Source organism: Ursus americanus, chromosome 2, assembly GCF_024610735.1.
Source record: "Ursus americanus isolate L20-20 chromosome 2, mUrsAme1.1.p, whole genome shotgun sequence".
Lineage (NCBI taxonomy): Eukaryota > Metazoa > Chordata > Mammalia > Carnivora > Ursidae > Ursus > Ursus americanus.
Genome location: NC_142128.1, coordinates 103,438,008 through 103,461,718, shown reverse-complemented (window position 1 = coordinate 103,461,718; position 23,711 = coordinate 103,438,008). Strand labels below are relative to the sequence as shown.

The window sequence follows — 23,711 nt, the reverse complement described above, 5'->3', positions numbered from 1 at the left end:
GATGACACAAAATGCCATTTTTAGCCTCTTTCAAGCTCCCATGTATGTTGCATCTACTTCTGAAACAGCTCAGTCCATTCCCCTTGTGTATTTGTTCATTCCCATGACAATATCACATACTTTGACTACGGAAGCTTAACAATGTCTTAACAGCTGGTGGGGAAAAACCTCTCGACACATTCTTTTTTCAAAAATACCTTAGGAATTCTTGCACATTCATCTTTCCACCAAAGCTTCAATACAATTTTGTCCAGTTAGACAACCCCCTGGCAACTCGGACTGGAATGGCATTCAACTCCCATACTCAATTGTGAAGGACATTCAACTCTATCACTCCATTAATGAATAAAAAATATACTAAATAGGCCGTCTCTCCACTGAAATACCTTGTTCTGCCATCTAGTTCCCTTCTACTGCACTTTAGAATTTGGAGAGCGTGTTTGTGTCTCAGTTTTTCTGTGTCCCTGTTATGCCCCGTAAGCGTATCTATTACATTTTGGCCTTGGCTTTTTCTTTCAGGGGAAACATACTTTGGTTACTTGGCGGAGTGCTCCTCCAAACTTCTTGCCAACTTCATCTGCCTCACCAGCCCCTCACTCATTGTTTTCAGTTGCTCCCACTTTCCAAAGTGTTTCCGGCCTCTGGTCTTTGCCCTGTCTGACTAGTCATCCTCTTGATCTGTTTGAATGCTATTTCTGCTAAAGACCATTTCTGACTCTATCCAAACCAAGATTAAGTTCTCCTTCACAACACCCTGCACTTTCCCACCATAGCGCAGGTCGCTTAGAAATACATTTGTCTGACACACTGCCCCACAATACACCACCACACCTCCAACACCTAGCAGATTCTAGCAAATACTCTTGTTCAATAAAGATTACTGTAATATAGTTACCTAGGACTTCAAAGACTGAACTGTATCTGAAGAGCAGAACCTCTCTCTTAACCAACTTATTTAGCAAAAAGCTCACTTAAAGACAGGAGAGAATCACTCAACCTGGTCAAAAATGAGTAAATGTCTATCAACATCAATAGATTTACACTTTTTTGGTTAAAAAAAAAAAAGCACTGACTTGGAGAATGAATGTTTTTAATTTTTTGGGGGGGTAATTTCTATACCCAACGTGGGGCTCAAACTTACAACCGGAGATCCAGAGTCACATGCTCTTCCGACTGAGAAAGCCAGGTGCCCCAAGACAGTTTTGTTTTTGTTTTTTTTTAAGTTTATTTATATTTTTTTAGTAATCTCTTTGGTGAATGAGTTCTTCACATCTGCCTCTGGACCGTTACTAAAATTATGTTTCAGTAACACAACACTTTCAGCCAAGATGAGAATGTGGACTTAAAAACCTCATTTCAACTCAACCTGATTTGAAGTTCAAGTAGGAAGATAAAGGGTAAGGAGAAATAAAAGCCCATTCAATTTCCATTAGAATAAATAAAAAGTATTTATTGTAATATTAAATATAAATTTTACATGAAGGTCATTATTGATTGGCAATGGGCTTGTATGATCATCTGTACTATCCTTTTTGTTTATTGACGCCAACAAGGCTGGCTCTATTTTAGAATTTTCTGAACTAAGTATTAATAAAAAGTGAAGACAAAGATATTTACATTCTTTTCTGAGACTCTGTTTTGACATCTCCCCACCCCAGCCCTACATACTACAGGGATAAAGCTCTTCTTCTAGATACAAGTATTACCAGTACTTCTCTCACTGGAACAAAAACACAATACACAAACCATACTAGAAATATTTGGTTCTTTTTAATCAGCTATTGATGGTATAATAAAATAAATTTAAGTGGCACCTAATTTAAACATTTAAAATAGTTCACTGAAGGATAATCTACAACACAGTATGTTAAGCCTAATTGTCAAAACAACACCTCTTTTTTTCCAAGAAAGAAAAAATAAAGGCATGATCAAAATTACAACTGACAATTTGGGTTCATTTGGACACTTACAGATGATTCTGTAGGCATACTGGCAGGCACAATGTTGAAAATCAATCCACTAGATTTAGAAATAATGGTAAGATAAAAAAGAACAGCCATACATTTCATAGTTAATGCCTGAAATTAAAGAAAAATATCCACCAATTATCACAACGATCTTTTAATGACTAATTTTTTTAACATTAAGATTGTTGTTTTAGGGAACACCTTTCTCTGAACATTTAATTAAATGTCCAGTGTATTAAATAATTTACAGAGAGAAGTAAGTTTTGTGTTCTGTACAAATTAAAGGATACATGGATATAATCCCCCCCACCCGCCAAAGCTCAAATTTGCAATGGTCTCAGCAGAAAATAAACAGTTCACAAGTTAAACAATTTATAGCATTACAAAAGTTTATAGAACCCTTCTTTTCATCATTTTTTTCTAACAGCAAAGATCACAATGACAAATTGAAAGACCAGAATGTAAAAAATATTTGTGCAAAACTGCATTAATTGTTCTTGCCATTTAATAGAGGTAAAACCTAAGAACACACAATGACACTAACGAAGAAAAACTACGCTGAAAGGAATTCTAGTTGAGATTTCAAACAACACGGATCATACTGCGACCACACACTGAAAGCAAACGTGGCACCGTGAGCAGCGGGAGCAACACCGGACTCGGCGACTCCGCCAGCGAGGGCGGCTGACACCGGAACACGCCAGAGTCTCTCTCCACAGCAGCCAGCCAGCTTACGTGACCGGAAACAACCGCAGGGCTTAAAACTCACTTCAGTGTCTTTCCTCTTGAAATTTGCAGATCATAAATGAAATATTTAAGAAAGTCCTTTCCCCCCTTCTCAAGGAGTGCTTCTTGCGTCACTGGAAATCCCTAGAAGAGTTGAATCATAGACTCTCTGGATTTACCTACACCAATCCATTTAACTAGTAGGGGAAAAAAGTAAAGAACAGTATTAATTCATTTATAACGTTTAATCCTTGGGATGAAAAGATCTCCCATGTTTCTCAAGGTCACTATTTAACTCTGCCAGGTGCCTTTTGCTATCCCTCACTGTCCTGCTAGAAGACTGACTGGGCTGATTTCTGAACAGTGCCTTACCAGCTCCAGTTTTAATCACACAGTATTTCCAAGTCCTCAATGACTAATAATCAGGTTAACAAAATATTGGCCCAAACCAGCAGAGATCTAAAGAGTCCTTGATTAAGTCCCTAATAACGAGATAAAATAAGCATCTTTGATAAACGCAGGATGCTAAGAGGTGACACTGTAACTTCTGTAGCTCAAAAACGTAGAAACATCTGGGAACGAATACTATTTCAACTTGCACAGCCTGAACCAGTCTACAGGAATCTGTAAATATTGTTCCACACGGGTTAACCTTTATGGCATTTTACACAGGCCATTGTTAAATTCACTATTGCTTGTATTTCAAAAAAATGTTGACTAAGAACCATAGCAAACATGCTGACTAAATTGGACATCACACTGGCCGGGGCAGCTAGCAATTTGGAAAACAAGACTCGTATTTGAGACAAACCACAATACAAATCAGAATAAGTACATAATGGATTCTATATGGAGGACACCTTCTACCCACTTTGCTTTTGTCTCTCCAATCTCTACCAGTGCAAGTAGAAGCAAGAAAGCAATGTGTTAAAAGACTTCCATTAACTAGTCACAGCGATAACCTTGTTATGCCTAACTCCCTGGCCAGCTTGTTTTTTAATAAAGTTTTATTCTTTCCCCTAATATTTTTTTAGACTGAATTTCCTATTTTCTCTACCTGTTATTTCCTAATTATTCAAGAAACTCCCCCAACTCCCAAGAGTGGTTTCATCTCGAATGGAAAAACCACAAACCATTTTTGGTGGAGGTGAAGATACAAAAGGATTTGTGACTAAAAGGGAGAAAGCCACAAGCATGAAAGTCACAAGGTAAAAACCAGAGTAGCAGAGAATTAAGACAGGATCAAAATAGTGGGAGATAACCTACTATCTTCAGGCAGATGAAGGATTAAAGAAAGAGGACTATATTTACTCTAAGAAATAAGATGATTTTATACTTTCCTGGGCATTGATGCAAATCATGAACACTCTACAAAGTAATAATGATTTTTCTTTTATCCTATCTCAAAGGTAGGCAGTTAAGTTAGACGTAAAGATAGCCGTTCATAAAGTATACTTACCTGGAATTTGAAGCTCATCTTCAATAAATCGAACGTAATTTTGTGCATTAACAGGTAGTTCTTTAAATGTCCTTGCATTTGATATATCTGTGTTCCAACCTGGGAGTGTCTTATATTGAACTTCAACTTTATTTAAGACTTCTTGGTTTGCTGAAAGTTAAAGAGTAAGTCTGTTTTCCATGGTAGAGCGCTGCCTATTGCAAACGGCTTTTTGCTATGTCAAAGGTTCATGATCTCTTATGAAAATCCTCGGAGCCAGAGGTGTTTTGGAATGCAGAGCTTCCCGGAGTGTAGGAAAGTCAGACATTTACCACCTGAGGCAATATTTTCATAATCAAACACATTCCTGCAGCAACAGCATTATTCACTCTAAGCAGAGAGATTTTAGTTCTAATATCAACTCAAGTTTTGCTGTCAAAGGACTTTGGTGCAAAAATTTAAACTTCCCATTTTTAGAGCTTTTTAGATTCCGCACTGTGGATTAGAGATTATGGACCCGCATAAAGACAGCAACCTCACAGAAAGGAGACTTGCGTGCTTGCTCTCATCTGGGAAATCGAGTGATTTTGTGATTGTGCAAAGCTTAGCTGGAAATTTTCTTCATCATCTCACCTCACCATTTTCTCTCTAGCCCCTAACAGAAACGGAAAACGTACGGAAGTAAGAACAGCTTCTTTGAACAGACACAATACAGTGCGTGCCGTGCGGATTCTGTCCAGACTTCCCACGTCACGACTGAGACGCTCATTGCCCAGCTGCGGAAGTGCGGCCCACTGAGGACTCCCGTTCAGAAACTGCCGTCCACTGAAGGGAGCGGCCTCCCCGCCACAGCCCATATCGCCCGACTGGTCAATGCGGACAACAGGCAGCACAAAGCTGCAGGTTCTGAGAAAGAGAAAACTCACAACCAAGTCCTGAAACTACTCAACTCTGTGACCAGGGACACCTTCCCGGCCACTGGAAGTCAGGACACTAGAGTCAGTGGAGAACAGTGGTCTGACTCAGCCGAGAGGAGAGATAATCAGGTTTCAGCAAAGCTGAAGTGGCTACAGTCATCATGGTCAAGTGTCAGAGAGGAGGGAGCCAGACAGGGAGCTCCCACCCCTCTTAAGTCCGTGTGAAAGTCCCATGCCTAACGTTCAACTTCACACAGGAGGGACCCGTGGGACCACTGAGGCTTACCAGCTCTTAGTTGTCACACAGTTGAGTGGGACAGATTCCAGAGGTCAAGCGGTGCTGGGAGAAGGGAAGGGACAGGATACACTGGAGCTCCAGCACTGCCAGATCAGAGAGATGTCTCTACACTTCAGTTGCTCTCCTGCCACTCACCTGAGATAGCAGAAAGGCTGCTCCTTAAAATTAAAAACCAGGCTCAAGAGTATAACTGACTGCAGACCCTCCATAACGAAGCCTAAAACCAAGCTACCAAGATCCACAGAGGAGACAGAATTTGGAGACTGACCCCCACCAGGTTGGTGGTTTGGGAAACACCCTGGCTCTGCACGTAACTATACTAACACAGAAGAAAACCGAGCTTATACAAGTTCAAGATGATCGGCCAGTAATTCAACTGTCCCCTAAAACAAGAACCAATACCTTCAGAGGAAGAAAACAGAATCCGAGTCACTACAACATAAACACAGTCAACCAGAAGTCATTAGTCACAGAAACAGTGATCCACAATCAAGGAAAAGAACAGTCAAGAGAAACCGAACTGGAGACGGACCCTCGGACTAACAGATAATGATTTTAAACGTGTTTCTAAGAACTTGAGGTGATCCTCGGTTGCCGAGGACGGGTCGTCATCAGCAAGTCACAAAACCTACCAGCCTACCAAGTTTCATCAAGCTAGTGAATATTCCTTTGTTTGGCATATTCCCAGGCTTACAGGACGACTAATCAAATGAACTGCTCCTATTTCTGGAAGCTGGAGACACGTATGCAACTTCCTAAGTCACTGAAGAAACCCCATCACTAAAGATACACCTGAAGAAACACAGTGCCTCGTGTAGGAAGTCTCCCTACAACCACCCCCTTCTGACATAGGAGATCAGGAAAAAAGCATTCACGGGGCTTGAAGAACAGGCTGGGTTAGTGCCTGAAGAGCCTGCTGCCTCTCAGGAGAAGCGCTCTGTTCTCCGACCCCACAGTTCTCCAGGAAGAGCAGGCGGCCTACACAGCAGTTACTTTCAAATCAGGGAAGATGAGATTCAGGGGCAGCATCGCTGGCTGGGCTCCGAGGTCCCAGGTTTCTTCTTTCCTATTCTGAGTCTGAACACATGCTTACAACTGCAACCCAGGATCCAAACACAGAGCAACCTTGAAACAAATGCTAATAATATGAGAATATATTCGTGCGTTTCACAAAGAGCGTCTCGACCCCATGACTATACGTCATGAACTACGCAGAAGAGCTTTACGAAACTGCTCTAACACGTTCACCTAATAATATTCTTTATATCACAGACTGAAAAAAGTACCTGGGAAATGAGGTATGATTTCACCATCTAACTTGTAAGCAACTCCAACTTTGATTTCCGTAAACATGTCCAAAATATCCAATTTGGTAAGTGCCAACCTAAGGGGAAGGAAAGGCAACGTTCAAACGGCAAACTACGCAAGGCCCAAACATCTAACTTGATGAGGAAGTAAAGGAAAATTCGTACAAAGCTACACATTCCAAAGCAATTCTGAAAACTGGTTAGGATTATGTCCTAAAGTGTGCCACACATAAAGCATGCATTTTCCTCATAACAAAAAATGACTTAACTGATCTACTGGTGAGTTACTTTTCTAAAAATTATATTTTCCCTGATTGATCCATACCATCTTGCTTAGCTTTCTTTTTTTTATATTTCTTTATTTTATTTATTATTTTTGAGAGAGTGTGCACACAAGTGAGATGGGGGGGAGTGGGGGAGAGAATCTCAAGCAGGCTTCACGCTCCGTGCAGAGCCCAGCACATGGCTTGATCTCATGACCCTGAGATCATGACCTGAGCCGAAATCAGGAGTTGGATGTTTAACCGACTGAGCCACCCAGGCGCCCCGCTTAGCTTTCTTATGATGGGTAACACATGTCTGAGGGACAGCTGCCTGCAGTAAAGGATGCACGCTGTGGGACACAGCAGAACTCACTGTTCCACACGAAGACTACGAGATACACGTACATTTACACATAGGTCATCGACCCTCATTTCTTTACTCTGGTTACTATCACCTCCGCCCTTCTGCTCAGAAATTGTCAAAGCAAAGTGAGGACACTGCATCAAGGACCTCTTCGAGATACATCAAATCTCCCAATAAACTGACTGGGAAACAGTTTTAAGGGAAAATCTATACAATTAGATAAAACAGTAGGTTTGGGATTCTTATCCACAAATTATTTTTTTATACTTTATTCTGTTATTTGCTGGAAAGTTAAGTCAAATTAATACAATCAGAAATACATTTATTTACATATTTTTATACATGTGTGAATAGCAACTTTTTGCCGAGTGTTTTCAATGAGCCAGGCAGCACGCTATATGCTCCCACTATATTTCTCATCTAATTTTCAAAATGCCTGCCTGATTATTATCTAGATTTTAAAGATGATGAAAAAGGCACAGAAAGATTAACTTGACCAAAGTCCTGGCACAGCGCATGAATCTGAGATTTGAAAACAGAAGTTAGACATTAATCAAGCCCACGCACTACATCGGTTATATTGCCTCCCCTCCATATAAGCAAAACACACCATCTATCTACCTACCCACCTATCTCACTTCCTTCTATATTAACGTGCATGTGAGAGTATCATGATTCCTTTTTCCCAACAGTGGATGTGTAGGAAGACAACCTGTGGTCCTCTCCCTTGGGTATCCTTCCTCTAGATCTTGGTCCACTTGAACCTTCAGCTACAATTTCATTTGGAGGCTAAACAGTGAAATTTTTCTACCAAGGTACTACTTTTCAAGCTTGCACACCACAAAATTTAACCTGCGATCATGAACTATACCTTAGTTTCCTGAAATAAATGTTTCTAAGAATACTCACGCAGTAAATCCATTAATCATATGAGCATATTTGAGCAAAACCAAGTCCAGCCAGCCACACCTTCGTTTCCTTCCAGTGGTTACCCCAAACTCTCGACCTCTTGTTTGTAATAATTCTCCAATTTCCTAGAAAACAGAAAACAGGATTTAGGATTATAATACCAATGCTGTAAATCTAGTAGAATTACGTAAGATCATAGAACAAGTCAAAGTCTTAGAGAGATGAACATCTTCTAAAAAATAACTAAGTGGAAGACAGAATTCCATACAGATGATGGATATTATGTGAGGCAGGCATTATCTGGAAGAGATCGACTTTTGGCTTCCTTTTTTACCATTTCTTTAAAACCAGTATTTTTTACAATGTTAGATAACTTCTTAAAATTTAGATTAACATACAAAATGCTGCACATTAAAAGCAAGGTTGTTAATTATTTATTAAAATAGACAAGTTAAGCCAATTGTTCCAAGAACTGTAATTCGATGATCCTCCTGAAAACCGTAAGACGAACTCTCAGCTAGTCAGTAGTTGTGGACAACACGATGCCCCTTCTAAGAGAGTTAAGCCTAACGACAAGGCTCAAAGATCTAAGCCACAGCCATTCCCTAGAACCCAATTATTCACTTATCTATCTATTCCCTAATTTACACCTTTCTGATTAAAGTCATCATTTCACTACCTCTTGTATTCTACATCAATACAACTAAAATGTTTAAAATGTTGCTCTGTCAGGTTTGAACTCCAGCCCCGTCCCTCCATGTGACTTTGCGCAAGTGACTGCATCCCTCAGTGCCTGTTTCCTCGTGTGGAGGGGGGAGAGTGACACCACCCAGCTCCCTGAGGGTCGTGAGGTCCAAAGGGCTTCTGAGCATACAACACCTGGACAGTGCCTGGCCCAACGTCACTGCTGCAGAGGTGCCGGCTAGGATTAGACCAAGGCTGGAAGTCGCTCTTCTCAGCCTCGGCTCCTAATAAGCTCTTGGTGAAAGGCAGTTCTTATTTTTAACCACTTCTTTCTCCTCCACTATCTCAACCTTCCTCATAATCCCACCTTCGCGTGGCCTCGCACTTACAATTACCTGTCAGTACTCTTTAACCCTCTGTCTTTTGTTGCCAATCTGCTGCCACTTAAGTGAAAAGCACAGGAAGATAAGAATCCATTAAGGGAAAAAAAGCAGAAGTTTTTATTTAGTGTATTTATTTTAAAGATTTATTTGACAGAGAGAGAGCGAGCACGAGCAGGGGGAGCGGTAGGCTGAGGGAGAGGGAGAAGCAGACTCCCCTCCCTCCATTCAGGGAGCCCGATACGGGGCTCGTTCCCAGGACCCTGGGATCATGACCTGAGCCAAAGGCAGATGCTAAACCAACTGAGCCACCCAGGCACCGCCCCCTCACTCTTTAAAAAGATTTTATATATTTATTTGACAGAGAGAAAGAAAGAGAGCAAGAGAGAAAGAGGGAATCTGAAGCAGACTCCGTGCTGAGTGTGGAGCCCAATGGAGGGCTCGATCCCACAACCGCAAGATCACGACCTAAGCTGAAACCAAGAGTCGGACACTTAACCAACTGAGCCACCCAGTCGCCCTGGGAGTTTTTACTTTAAAACTTCCAGAATTGGATCTACTGAAAAACAGGCTTACATTGTCTTGCTCTGTTGGGAAGGCACCAATGCCAACTCGAGTTGTGTAAGCTTTCACAACCCCATACACTTCTCCAACATTTTGAGGGGGCATTCCCAACCCGGTACAGACACCTCCAACAGTACAGTTTGAAGAGGTCACAAAAGGGTAAGTTCCTTAAAAAAAAAAAAAAAAAAAGAAACAAATATTATACACACATAGATATACAGTACTCTGAAACAATTACTGTGAAAAATCTGCATTTGGTACATTCTAGGTACGAGACAGACTTGACTACAACTGCCCTCTCAAACCTCAACCTTTAGTCTTGATCCCTTCTGTCTGTAATGAGAGCAGAACACAGGTAGTTAGAGCTATCTCTGCAGTGCTCACTCTGGGCAGGTTCCTTGAGTGTTCAGTTACTCAGCTCTGTATGGTAGCTACTCACCTAATGGACCACTAAATAATTTCATGCCAAAACCCAGGCGTTATTCCACCGTGTAGACTTATAATCTATGTGTTTTTAACATGTTCCTATTGGTTTAAAAACGACTTTATTTTATTCCCTTGATACTGATTTTTACGATACAGCCACAACCTAGACCGACACCAGGATACTAAGAATTCTGTGGTATTCATTATCCTACCTTCTGGTCTATATTAAGGGAATAATCCCAAAAACGACAAGAGAAGCTAAGAGGGGTGTACTCCTCCATCCCCAAAGATCCCGTTCCTACTTCAACTATCCACTAAGCTAACCAGACACTCTGCTTTCTTTCCAGATTCCACAGGCATATCATGAAGTAAAAAATACATCTTCACTGTAATAGAAATAGACATTTTCTTTAATTGGTATACATGCAGTCAAAAGCCAATGAAATGTCTTTAAGAGCTAAGAACACTCAGACTTATCCTTTGAGATCATGTTCAGAGGGAAAGGCCAACAACCAATGGGGCAGTAGCTGGAAGACGTCAAAGCCTTAACTTTTTGAAGATGGAGGAAATGCCCTAATCCATTCAGAGTCTCACACCAAGGGAGTTCAACAGACTTCCACAGATCTTAGACGGGGTATGTTCAATGACAAAGTTTATTAGTTCTCGATATTTAAAAAAATGGCTGAATTAAAGGTAATTATCCTTCCACAGGATTCCTCTAATCATCTTATAGTTCCAAGCAAATGGCGCATGAACCAAACAACAGAAATCCGTTTACAGTATCCCAAACCCACTGACCCAAATAGAGATTTCATTTTTCTACTCAACTATGAAATGTAACACATGCATTGTGTATTCCACAATATTGCTTTAAAAAAAAAGATTAGTAGATGACAACCATCCATCATGCCTGAATATACAAGCTAAAAGCCTTGTTTTAAAACCCCATAAGGTGAACATTCATTATTTATACCCTAAGTGCTTTCGGGCTCGGTTAGGCTCCTGCAAGTCTTATCTCACTCACCAAAATCAATATCTAGCAGTGCTGCATTCGCACCTTCTACCAAGATTTTCTTCGGTGGCCCATGCAGGGCCTCGTAGAGGAAGTAAACGCCATCTCTCACCATCGGTTTAATCCTTTCCATATAACCCTACAAAGACAAAAACCAATTTCAGTGTGTACTAATAAATTTACAACATGCTCAGGGCAAGTAAAACTCACCTGACTCTGTGACCAGGCAAACTGAAGTCATGCAAGGCAGAAGGGGGTTGGTGACGGTGCTCACCCTACTGCGTATCTGGATTAGCTTTGGTCTCTCGTCCTGACTTTCCAGAACCAGGAAAGAGACCCAAGCTCAAGAACAGCAGAGAAACAATGAAATTCAAAGTTCTACGTGAACCTCACTGAAAGTAATGATGACAACCTTACATTCTTCATAAACCAGCTCTCGGGAAAATAAAAAGAGCTGACCGTACTATACTGTGCTTTTATATTTTATGAGGTATTTAAAAAGCCGCATTTATAATCCATGTAACCATGAGTTTTGAAACACGCACTGGGTGACTGTCAAAATGCTGGTGCGGGTCACAGGTAACATTGACGAGCATACAAAAAGCGGTAATTGTTAATAATCTTTTGCCACTGTGTCCCATGACAGCAATATCTCAGCAGTATTACTAGCAGATAATATCAACTATTTTATACATGAGCATTATAAAACTCTCATAAAATATATTTAAAGTATTAATAATACTGCTTAACTTTAGAATTCAATTAAAAATGTAATATAAACAAGAGTTCCCCCAAGGCCTAAAGTATAACTACAATAAAACCCAGTTTCAACTATGTTTTCATATTTAGCCAGTCTAGTATGGAAATTCCACAATCCACTCATGAACTCACCGAACAGGTTATACCCACTGATGAAAGTCTCGTACCCCCTCCCTTGGCTCTAGTCTCCTGCTTATTCCTGGTTTAGACCTTTTGTTATGCCTGAAATGACCATGCCGTTCATCATGTCCCTTATTCCTTAAAGTGCTGGCTCAACATATCCCACCTATTAAGAATCTTCTTCCCCAATTCTGTTCATGATTATTCATCTGCTTTACATTCACATGAAACATGGATAGAACAGAACCAAAAAGCCATATCCAAACTTTAGTGCATAAATATTTCCAAGTTGCCTGGAATAAATTTAAAATATTTGTTGCATGACAGAATGAAAAGAAGCTGGCAGTCTATTCTAAGCAATGACCAATACACTGAAATCTAAATACCAACATTTAGAATCTTCCTTGGAGGTTTGTTTGTTTGTTTGTTTGTTAAAGGAATTCAGTGAGTAGATAGGCCTAAGGTCTACAACCATTCTAGAATGCATATGAGGTTTGTAAATTCCTTTTCAGCTCTGGAATTCATGTTCATAGCTATTCAGAGAAGAAGTAATAATCAGATACATAGGGCCCAGCTTGAAACGCACCAAACATCAGGGACGAATTTAAGGGTGGAAAGGGTAGGAGATTTGCCTACTGATGAACTCAGGCACCACTGACACCTAAAAGTGGCCACACATGGACCCAACCTTTGGCCAATCACCTTCTTTGTCTTTTAAGACCAAGTGTTAAAGACACTAGCCCTGTGGGGCGTCCTTCCAGAACGGGCCTGCCAGCTTTACAAGTTATCTCCTGCTGCCCCTCTGTTGATCTATGCTCCACATTGCTAGGAGGGATTTTTATATAATACAAATCTCGTCTTTTTTCTGCTCAGAATTACTCACTAGCTTTTCATTAACTCCACGATAAAAGCCAAACTCCCTATTGTTGCATATGAGACCAATACAAGATCTGTGAAATCCAACTCTGCTCCCCACTCAATATTTTCTTTCAGCCACATTATGTGAAGTGACTCAAACATGCCATGTCCTTTTAGGTAGGCCTATATGCTTTTAGACTTAAAAAGGACAAGCAATTTGCTTTACTAGTTCTTATTTCCAATGCTTTACACATATCTGTGTGGCATTTATTATACTATAAATTATTTAACATATAACTTCTCAGTCACAGCGTAATTTCCATAAAGGAAATTAAATACTCTACGTTCTTCATTCTTATGTTTGCAGTTCCTAACACAAAACCCGAATGAATGAAAGATCTTAGATGCCAATCTGGCAAACAAGTTCTAAAAAGGACATTAGAAAGGCCAGAAAGCATTACCTTGAGTTTTTGTAATTCGCCTTCAATGTCGATTTCCAGAGTGGGGTATATAGATTTGTATTGGTTAGCCAGAACTTTGAACCTGAGAAATATAGATAAAGCAAGCCAACAGCTCAATTAAAAATAGTCCGAATAATATCATTCGATTCAAATGGTTTCTGTAGATAAGCAGTTTTAATAACAAATGTATCCCAAACTGAAGCTACATTCTAAGAAATAAAATCTAAACAGATCAATCATATGAATAAATGATACACTCAAAAACAGTACTTTTTATTCAAATTTAGGAAGGCCAACAACATAATCATGATGATGTGTGTGGAGGGAAGGGGAAGAACTAGTCTGTAGTAACACGTGAATATGAATTATATTACACTGTGTGAAAAATAAAAGGGGATGGTCTACACGATGTTTTTAAGAGACAGAGGTTAGGCCTTTGATGCCACCTGTTATTAAATGCAACCAACTAACCCCATGTCACTGAGTCACCAGATAGCTTTGATGATGATTAGGTCTCTCATGGAGATTTTTCTAGAGAGTAAGTGTCAACGAGGCAATTTCTATTATTTAAGGTGAGTTTGGTACAAATAGTTCACCAGTACCTAAGAGCCTAATTAGGTCTAGGTGGGGGAAGAGAGGTCTCCAGAACTGAAAATCTGAGGGTCAAGACTCTAGGATGTGGTAACCTCACCAAAGCACCCCCTGGAAACTCTGTTTCTCAACAAACCATCCCAAACTCCAATCCTTACATATGACCTTGGCTTTGCCTTCTTGGGGTACTGCTAGGATAGCAACATGAGGTTACTTTCCATGAAGTTTAATTTGAAATTAAGTAATAAAAATAACTTTAAAGTCCAAATAAAACAAGAAAAGCCAACTACCACTATTCAACTAGAAGACCGATTTTACCAATTTGCAACCTGGATTTGAAAAATTTCAAAAAATCCATTTGCTCTTTCCACTCTGAAACACAAGCTAGTTACCTCTCAGAGAAGCCATCAAAGTCAGAAACCAGATCGCACATCCGCAGTCCACTCCGAGCAGCTTTGGAAGAATAAACTGGGCCAATGCCCTTTTTTGTGGTACCCAAACTTAAAAATAAATCAGAAAAAGCTTTGAGTTAGACAAGAAAGATGGAGCTCTTGTGGTCAGATCATCACAAAGAATGAAGGTACTCTATTTTCTGTAAGTTTATTTTCACAATCCTATTGATTTTCTCTGGAATCTAAACAGGATATTCTAAAAATTTTTCTTAAACCTCTGGCCTAGAATTTAAACATTAGGGTCTGGATATGCTTAAACTGCACCAAAAACAAAAACAAAACACCCTACTTTTTTCCTGCTTGTTCTTGTCTCTGTTGCTCCTGGATACCATCAGCTGCTTGATGGAAATCGAATACTGAGGGGGAAAAAAAACAAATCACAGTTGTTGTTGAAACAAAGGTAGCATAGGAGGAGCAAAACATACTGTATTTTAAATTACTTAAGCTATAAATCCCTTCAGCCTAATTTCATCATGACTAATCAAATGGATATTTTATTTTTTAAAAGATTTATTTATTTATGAGAAAGGGAGGGGGAAAGAGACAGAGGGAGAGAGAGAGGGGGTATGAGCAGGAGGGGTCAAAGGAGAGGAATAGAGGATCACAAGCAGACTCCGCACTAAGCGTGGAGCCCGACATGGGGCTTGATCTCATGACCTGAGCCGAAACCAAAATTGGAGGCTCAATCGACCATTCCACCTAGGCACCCCGAATGCATACATTTTAAAAAGCACCAACAATGGTGGGAGGGAAGGTTATTATGTCAACAGGTATACTACTATGAAATACACCTGATTGTTCATTCCTACTAACTACAACATATATTATTTTAAAAACGGTCAGTAAGAGGGTACCCCAGAATTCTATGAAGCTCAGTTTACTAGGATACCCTCTTTTCTTCAGGTTCTACCCTGCAGACATCTTTGGGTTATTCTGACATCTCTCTCTCTCTCTCTCTCTCTTCTCAGCAGTCTCTCCGAGCTCCCATCGTCTCTAGCCAGAACTGTAGCCAACTGAGTGTGCCTATTTCCCCTCTTGCACATCTCAAATTCATAACTTTTAATGCAGCAAAGCCATCTTTCCAAGACACAAATACGGCGTCACCACCCCCTTTGCTTTAAAAATCAATGGCTTTCTATTGATCAAAAGAAAAAGACAGAACTCTTTTGTGGCCTCCAGGCATAGTCTGCTCTTTCATCTGGGGCCCCCTTTCTGCCCTTGGGTCACAACGGACATTCCTTCACATCCTGGGCTACAGGACATACCCTCTGCCTGACTGTGTTTCTGCCTGCACGCACAAGCGCACTCACGCCCACACACTCTCTCCCCTACCAGTATTTTATGAGTCTTGGGACCATGTCAGTTAGCTTACCAGTTGATTTCCTGCGCCTACAAGTTCTCAAATATTTACCGACTGAATAAATAGCCATTTTATGGAACAGGCAGGCCTAGAATTTGGTCTTCGAACTTTTAACCAAGGCTTCTTTTGTTTCAAAAAAGCCTTATGGGAATATAATTTACATACCATAAAATTCACCCACTTAAACTGTACAACTTAATCATTTTTCCATACATTAAACCATGGCTTCTTTTCACTAATGATTGTTACTGTACCCAAATAAGTTGAAATGTATAAATCTTAAACAGAATGACTGATATAAGGTTCCTAGAACTAGTGGTGGCATGTGTAAAAACTATTTGGCAGCATCAGAAGACGAATGCTTTAGTTATGGATGTTGAAACCAGAAAAAAAAAATTGAGGAAACTGGACCTTAAAGCACCCTCTGATTAATCCTAGCCTCTAAAGCCTTCTCTGCCCTAAGTCCCCTTTTTGAGACACTGCCGAGTTGTCAAGGCAGTCCTCTCCTCTGCTTGGCAAGGTTAACAAGCACAGCAGTGAATGGCTAACAGGTTTCCCTAGTCCTCTCCGAAGGGGAGTTCCAGCACTTCCTACACTAGGTGATCACAATACAGAGAGTACATTTTTACTGTGTGATTTAAAATTATCCTGTAAATCACTATCTGTCTCAGTGCCACAGAACTGGGTAGCGATGACATCCTTAAACTGCACTGGCATATTGCACACCAAAAGATATTCACAGGAATGGTCAGAGCAATATTACTTGTAATAACTCAATATTGGAAATGACTCAAAGTTACATCAACGGTAAAAATGGATCAACTGGGCCATATTCATACAATGGGATATACGATTCAGCAATGAAAATAAGATATTGCTTCATTTAGTAATAAGGACGAATCAAATGGGCATACTACTGAGTGGAAGCCAGACACAACAGATTATATAAATGTGTAATTTGTATAAAATTCAAATACTGACGAAGCCAATCTATGCTGAGAGAATAGTGGTTACCCTCGGTGAGGGGGAGTAGATAATAACTAGGAAAGGTCGTCAGAGTAGCTTTTTTTTTTTTTTGAGCTATAGGGACATTTAACATTAGTTTCTGGTGTAGAATATAATGATTCGGTATTTGTATATATAGCAAAATGACTGCCATGTGAGTTTAATTAACACTGATCACCATAAACAGCCACAATTTCTTTTTGTGGTAAGACCTCTTTTTTGTTTTCTTAAGTAGGCTCCACACCCAGCATGGGGCTTGAACTCACATCCCTGAGATCAAGACCTGAGATCGAGAGCAGGATACTCTCCCGAAGGAGCCACCCAGGTGCACTGTGATAACTTCCAAGATCTATTATCTTAGCAACTTTCAAATATGCCATACTGTATGACTAACTGTAGTCACCATGCTGTCCATGGCATCTCCGAGACTTTTTTATTCTGTAACTGGAAGTTTCTAACTTCTGACCGCCCTCGTCCATTTTGCACGAGCAACTACCAACTGCCTGCCTCGGGCAACTTCCAGTATGTTCTCTCAGTCTCCGAGTCCGTGGGGTTTTTGGGTTTTCTTTCTCAGGACTGCTTTGATTATTTCGTTTCTCTGCAGTTCCATAGAAGTTTCAGGATTGTTTGCTCTATTTCTGTGAAAAATACCACTGTAATTTTGATAGGGATTGCACTGAATCTGTAGATTGCTTCGGGCAGTACGGACATTTTAATAGTACTAATTCTTCCCATCCCTAAGCACAGAATAGTTTTCCATTTATTTGTGTCTCCTTTAATTTCTTTCATCAATGTCTTACAGTTGTCAGCATAGAGGTCTTTCCTAGCAGAGTAGCTTTTTCGGGCACCAGAAAGGGTCTGTGTAACAAGGTAGTCAGTGGTTAAAGGGGTAAAATATTGTACACTTATTCTAGTAAGAGCTACCACATACTAGAGGGATTCGTTTCTTGTCATGTTCCCCATTTAGTACACAGCTTACAGCCTTTCTTACCTACCTTTGAGGGGCCAGCATCATTCTTAAGAAGCTGTTTCATTAAACTCTGACTTTGCAAATCAGTTATGACAAAAATTGAGATGTTGGAGGAAGCCATTTCTTTTGAACAAAAAGATATTTTATATTTAAATATTTGCTTTATTTTCTACGTTCAGGTAAGTTACAAAGGCACCTGGCAATCACAAGTAAATGGTTGATGGAAAGCAGGTAAACCATATTTTTCAGAAGTTAATTTAGTACCTTGCCATAGAACTTATGTTTTTCAGGTTTTTCTAGGCCCTAAGGAGCAATTAGTGAAATCAGAATAATGACTTTCATAAAGCTCCATCATGGCATGGAGACTTAATACCTCCACTAATACTGTTTTTGAGAGAACAGGCTTTGTGTGAAGTTGCTTTGAGTATCTCTTCCATTTTCTACAGCCTAGATACTGAAAACAAAAAGTGCTGCCTTGGGGACTCAGTCTAATTTTTAAAATAGAAGATGATTATGCGTGTTCAGTAGGTAAGTTTTATTTACACCATCTTTTTTTTATTATTATTATCGTTAAGTTTTATTAACACTATTAATGTTACACCGTAGGAATGGGTCCAGTGGGAGCTTCATTACCTGTAATGGCCACTTTGCTGGCTTCTCCTATCTCCTCAGGTCTTCTTTCCCCAGTGTTTTTGTTGTTTTGTTCTTTAAATAGTGGTCACTTAACATGAGATCCACCCTCCGCACAGCTTTTGAAGTCACAGTATGGCATTGTTATCTACAGCCTCGGTGTTGTACTGTGTCTTCAGAACTTGCTCATTTGTCATCTCCTTCAGATGACATGAATGTCATCTTCACCATGAAATGTCCCCAGCCACTTTATCTAAAATTATAGATCCCTACCCACCTCCTCCAAACTGCCAGACACTACACGTGGCTCCTTTCTTTCCTTAGAACTCACCACTACGTGCCACGGTACGTTCATCACAGTTTTATCTTGCTTATTATCTGTCTTCCCCTGCTATACTATAAGCTCCATTAGGAATTTTTATTGGCCTTTTCTGAATCCTTGGTGCCCACCAACACACTGGGCACAGAGTGGTCTTTCGACAGGTAGTTGCTGAGTCAAAGGACAGATACCCAACAACCTGCATTTCAAATGTTTAAAAAAATTTAAAGTCTCAGCCACTTCTCAGGTCTCTTTCCCTCAATAAGGATCTCTTATGTTACAAATTTTGTTGAGTTTCAATGAGGCAGGGCACAATTATAAAGACAGTTTCTTGCATACTTGCTAAAGTATGCTAATGTAAAGAACTGGCCAACAATGGACTCATTTTTAAATTTCTCTATTAGGAAACTGGCTGTTCAAAGCAAAAATATTAAGAACACATTACAGAGTTTAGAACAATGCAGACATGGAGGTGCCTGGGTGGCTCAGTCATTGAGCGTCTGCCTTTGGCTCAGGGTGTGATCCCGGCGTTCTGGGATCGAGCCCTGCATCAGGCTCCTGGGCTGGGAGCCTGCTTCTTCCTCTCTCACTCCCCCTGCTTGTGTTCCCTCTCTCGCTGGCTGTCCCTCTCTGTCAAATAAATAAATAAAATCTTTGAAGAAAAAAAAAAAGAACAATGCAGACATGAAATGTATGACAATGATGATACAAGGGACTGTACGAGGGAAATGGAAACATTTCCTTGTAAAAATCTTGGGTCAAACGTTATATTATTTTAAGGTAGATGATGATGATTTAAAGTTGTATATTATAAATCCCAGAACTACCACCAAAATTCACGAAATAGGAGGTATAAACTAATAAACTAATATTGCAGATAATATTTAAAATGTTAAATCTAAAAGAAATCAGGAAAAGGAAGAAAAAAGACAAAGAGCAAAAGGAACAAATGGAAAACAAAAAGTAGATATAAATGCAATCATATTGATAATTAACTATATTAAAAATAAATGATCTAAGCACTCCAATTAAAAGCAACATTGTCACAATGAATAAAAGGTAAGACCCAACTATATTTAGTCTATAATAAATGCCCTGTAAATATAAAGATATAGATAGGTTAAAGATTATTAGATTGAAAAAGACACACCATGCAAATACCGATCTTAAGAAAACTCTGCTGGCTATATTAATATCAAAGCAGGCTTCAGAATAAGGAATATGACCATAGAAAAGGGGGATATTTCATCAGGATGAAAGAGCTAACTCATCAAAAACGTAAACTTAAATATACATGCAATCTACCTGGGCTTCAAAGCAGTCAAAGCAAAAACTGACAAGAGTTGAAAAGAAAAACAGACAAACCTACAATTCTTGTTGGAGGTTTCGACATGCCTCTCTCTAGCTGACTGAGAGCAAGTAGGAAAAAAATCAGCTAGGACACAGAAGATTTGAACACTGTTTAACAGACACTTCAAGAACACTCAACAACCCTACTCAACAGAACACGTATTCTAACTGCTTGCAGAACATGGACCAAAACAGACCCTGTGCTTGGCCATAAAACAAGTCTCAACAAATTTAAAAAGACTGAGATCAAACATAAAGTATATTCTCTGTCTACAACAAAATTAGAAATAAATAAATCAGAAAAATCATCCAATATTTAGAAGTTTAAACGTATTTCTCAATAACTCATAGGTCAAACAGAAATCACAAAAAAATCACAAAGTATTTTCAACTGAATGGAAATAAACATACAAAATGTCAGTATTTGTGGAAATAGCTAAAGTAGTATTAAAGGTACCTGTACGGCTTTAAATGTTTATATAAAGAAAAGAAAGGTCTAAAGTCAAAGATCTAATAAGCTTCCAAAGAGGCTAGAAAAAGTGAATAAAACCCACAAAGTATGTCAGTCCAGCACAGTTTACTTGAAAGAAGTCAGCGTACTGGGTTACTGGGGCTACGGTAGGCCTCGAGGCTCTGATGGGTATTCAGGAGGCGGTGATCCTTAAGAACTTTGATGGGCTACTCTTTTTTGTTTGTTTTTTAAATGTAGTCTCCATGCCTAATGAGGAGCCCAACAAGGGGCTTGAACTCAAGACCCTGAGATGGAGATCTGAGCTGAGATCAACAGTCAGACCCTCCAGACTGAGCCACCCAGGTGCCCCTGACGGGGCTGCTCTAAAATGGGGGTCAGTGCTAAAACTAGAGTAGCCACTGCCCCAGGGGACACTTGTATTTAAATACAACTGAAGAGTTTGCACCAGGCCACTCTTTTTCCTGGTTATTGTCTCGAAAATTAACTCTATCACATCAGAGATAGGATAATAACACGGAAACAAACGTCAAATTTATTAGTGGTGGTTGAATTTAACTTTAGAATCCAGTTTGCTCTAACTAATCATGGAGGAGAAGGCTACTCTGAATTAAGTCTGAACCATCGAAAAAGCGGCATTAATACATTTTAGACACAAAGAGTCACTCTACAGCTATGCCAGATAGCAGACCTGCTTTTACATGATAATTAATGTGCAAATAAATGCTTTGTATTTTGATGTGGTGTATTTTATAATAGAATTAGAGATGTCTCATGAAATACTGCTTTTAGGATTCATTTGGTTAGCTAATTCTTTCTTCAGAAATAAGTAAAATTTAGCCTAGTCCTTAACTAGAAGAGTTATTTGGAGCCCAACTATTATAATACATCCTAGTTTTCACTAAAATTAAAGAAAAATTGGCTACTAAATGCTTCCATGTGACAAGTTTCTGATAATAAGACAGTTAAATGCATTATGTGCCCCTTACCAATATGAGCTCTGTCAGATATGATAAGCCTTTTTTCCCAGCCTTCCAAACCTAGAGAGAAGGAGAAAAAAAATACGGCTTATTAAACACTTGGCATATATCTCAATTTCTTTAGAAATACAATGTTTAAAAGTGTTTTTCATGGAAGTAATCACTTACATATCTTGTCTTCTGTATAGGACACAGGTTTAACAAGAATCTTCTCACCTGTCATTCATTATATTTACACTCATTCACAAGTTCTATCTTTCTAAATGTGTTATCTAAACAGCTCCAAACTCAAGCCAGCCAAATCCACATAAAATACTTCCAAGAACCCAAAAGCAAATGGGAGGAAAATTGTTAGAGGCAGGGGAGGGGGAACTAGCTGCAGAGCAGGAGGGGAATTTCAAGAAAAGGGTTAATTTTGGGAATAGCACCCTTTTCCAAAAGACAATTATAAAATGGTGGGATTAAACAAAATAATAAAATGTTCTCACTAATTCCTCCAAAGGACTATCAACTACTGCCCTTACTACATTGACTTACAACATGACATACGTATCTCCCCATTTAGCTGTGAATGCCTGAGAGCAGGGGCCATGAATTTTCATAGCACGGGGCCTATCATCCCATAAATGTTCAAAGAACTATTGCTAAATGAATAAATGAATCTAAATGGATATGTTTCTTTAAAGACAGTACCTTAGGAAGCTACATGCATTCTAAGAATCAGCCGCCAAGCTCTAAACACTTTCAAAACTAATATCTAGATATTAAAAATTAGGTGTTAATTTTGATAATATCCAAAGATGTGTTTCAAAAAGGAGTCCTTATAAAGAGGAAGTGCTGAAAGTGAAAGGGGGATATTAAGCCTCCCCCTCTATAGCTGTTTTTGACATGTAAGTATGTATTCTAAAGTCAGCTTCAGGCATATTATACAGAAATTTATTACAAAGAAAATTAGTAAAGTGGATTCAGCTGGATTAGACAGGCTGAAAGGAAAAAGAAAGGAGGGCAAAATTTTTAAAGGGGATGAAGGAGAACAGAGGGCAGCATGGGAACCTCAAGTTGACCAAATTCAAAAGCAGCCAGCAACACCTAGGTAAAAAATGCAGGGAGTGGGGCGCCTGGGTGGCTCAGTCGTTAGGCGTCTGCCTTCTGCTCAGGGCGTGATCCCAGAGTCCTGGGATCGAGCCCCGCATCGAGCTCCCTGCTCCACTGGGAGCCCGCTTCTTCCTCTCCCACTCCCCCCCCCCCCCCGGCTTGTGTTCCCTCTCTTGCTGGCTATCTCTCTCTGTCAAATAAATAAATAAAATCTTAAAAAAAAAATGCAGGGAGGACAACAGACATGGTAGGAGGGCAGGCAGGATTCTGTGAAGTCAGATTCAGTTGTTAGGAACATTTGAGGTCGGATTGCTACTTTTAAACCTGAACAATAAACTTTAACAACATAATGGAATTAAGTATTTTAAATATGAGCCAAGCTAAGGGGAAACAATGCTTTTCCTCAACTGCATATTATTTGCATGACCAAATTCCCCTCAAAGCCTAGCAAGGCAGGCAAACTGAATGTAGACAGCCTTCCAAAAATCCAACAGAGATTAGGAAGGGCAGGAAATTAAGCCTTTAAAATTTTTTTCCTGAGGAGACAGAAGTGAATACTTTCATAGAAGGAGCACTTCCCTCATTTGGAGGGAGGTACGTAAACAACCCTCTTTTATCCCTGGTTTGTATGACCAACAGAAACAAGACTGATTGACGGTGTGCAAAGGGGACCTCACTGGTTTCCTGACCCCCGCAGCTAATGTTTGGTTTGGGAGATGGGGCCAACTTGAGCACAAATGACAAAGGAACTCAGGAATCTCTGAGTCTCAGTGGATATGAATTCCAGCAGCCTGAAGAGCCACTCTGCAGATGACCCAGGTGTAAAAAAATCAGGGCTTACACAATGACCTTATTATGTGTGTCTTTTGTTTAAAATACTGATTAAAATGAATACAATTTAACGGACATTGAAATATTTGTCCCATAATAACCAGCAATTTTAAAGTATAAGACAAAATGTTAACTTTGTCTGACATGAGATCCCAATGAACTTTCCAAAAACCAAACTAGTCCCCAGGCAAAGTGGTCATTCTTTC

General features: G+C 39.7%; 1 protein-coding gene across 1 annotated transcript in view; it reads right to left on the bottom strand.

The window, feature by feature from the left end:
• Positions 1 to 1,748: 1,748 nt before the first annotated feature.
• ADSS2 (adenylosuccinate synthase 2) overlaps positions 1,749 to 23,711 on the bottom strand; it is a 34,697-nt gene continuing 12,734 nt past the window's right edge. The window contains exons 4-13 of the mRNA XM_045796202.2: positions 21,589 to 21,639; positions 14,786 to 14,852; positions 14,437 to 14,544; positions 13,454 to 13,535; positions 11,268 to 11,394; positions 9,830 to 9,984; positions 8,190 to 8,314; positions 6,633 to 6,730; positions 4,153 to 4,302; positions 1,749 to 2,890 (exon numbers count right to left, since the gene is read on the bottom strand). Of these exons, the coding sequence (XP_045652158.1) occupies positions 2,838 to 2,890; positions 4,153 to 4,302; positions 6,633 to 6,730; positions 8,190 to 8,314; positions 9,830 to 9,984; positions 11,268 to 11,394; positions 13,454 to 13,535; positions 14,437 to 14,544; positions 14,786 to 14,852; positions 21,589 to 21,639 (1,016 nt within the window). The 3' untranslated portion in view covers positions 1,749 to 2,837. The remainder of the gene's footprint in view (positions 2,891 to 4,152; positions 4,303 to 6,632; positions 6,731 to 8,189; positions 8,315 to 9,829; positions 9,985 to 11,267; positions 11,395 to 13,453; positions 13,536 to 14,436; positions 14,545 to 14,785; positions 14,853 to 21,588; positions 21,640 to 23,711) is intronic.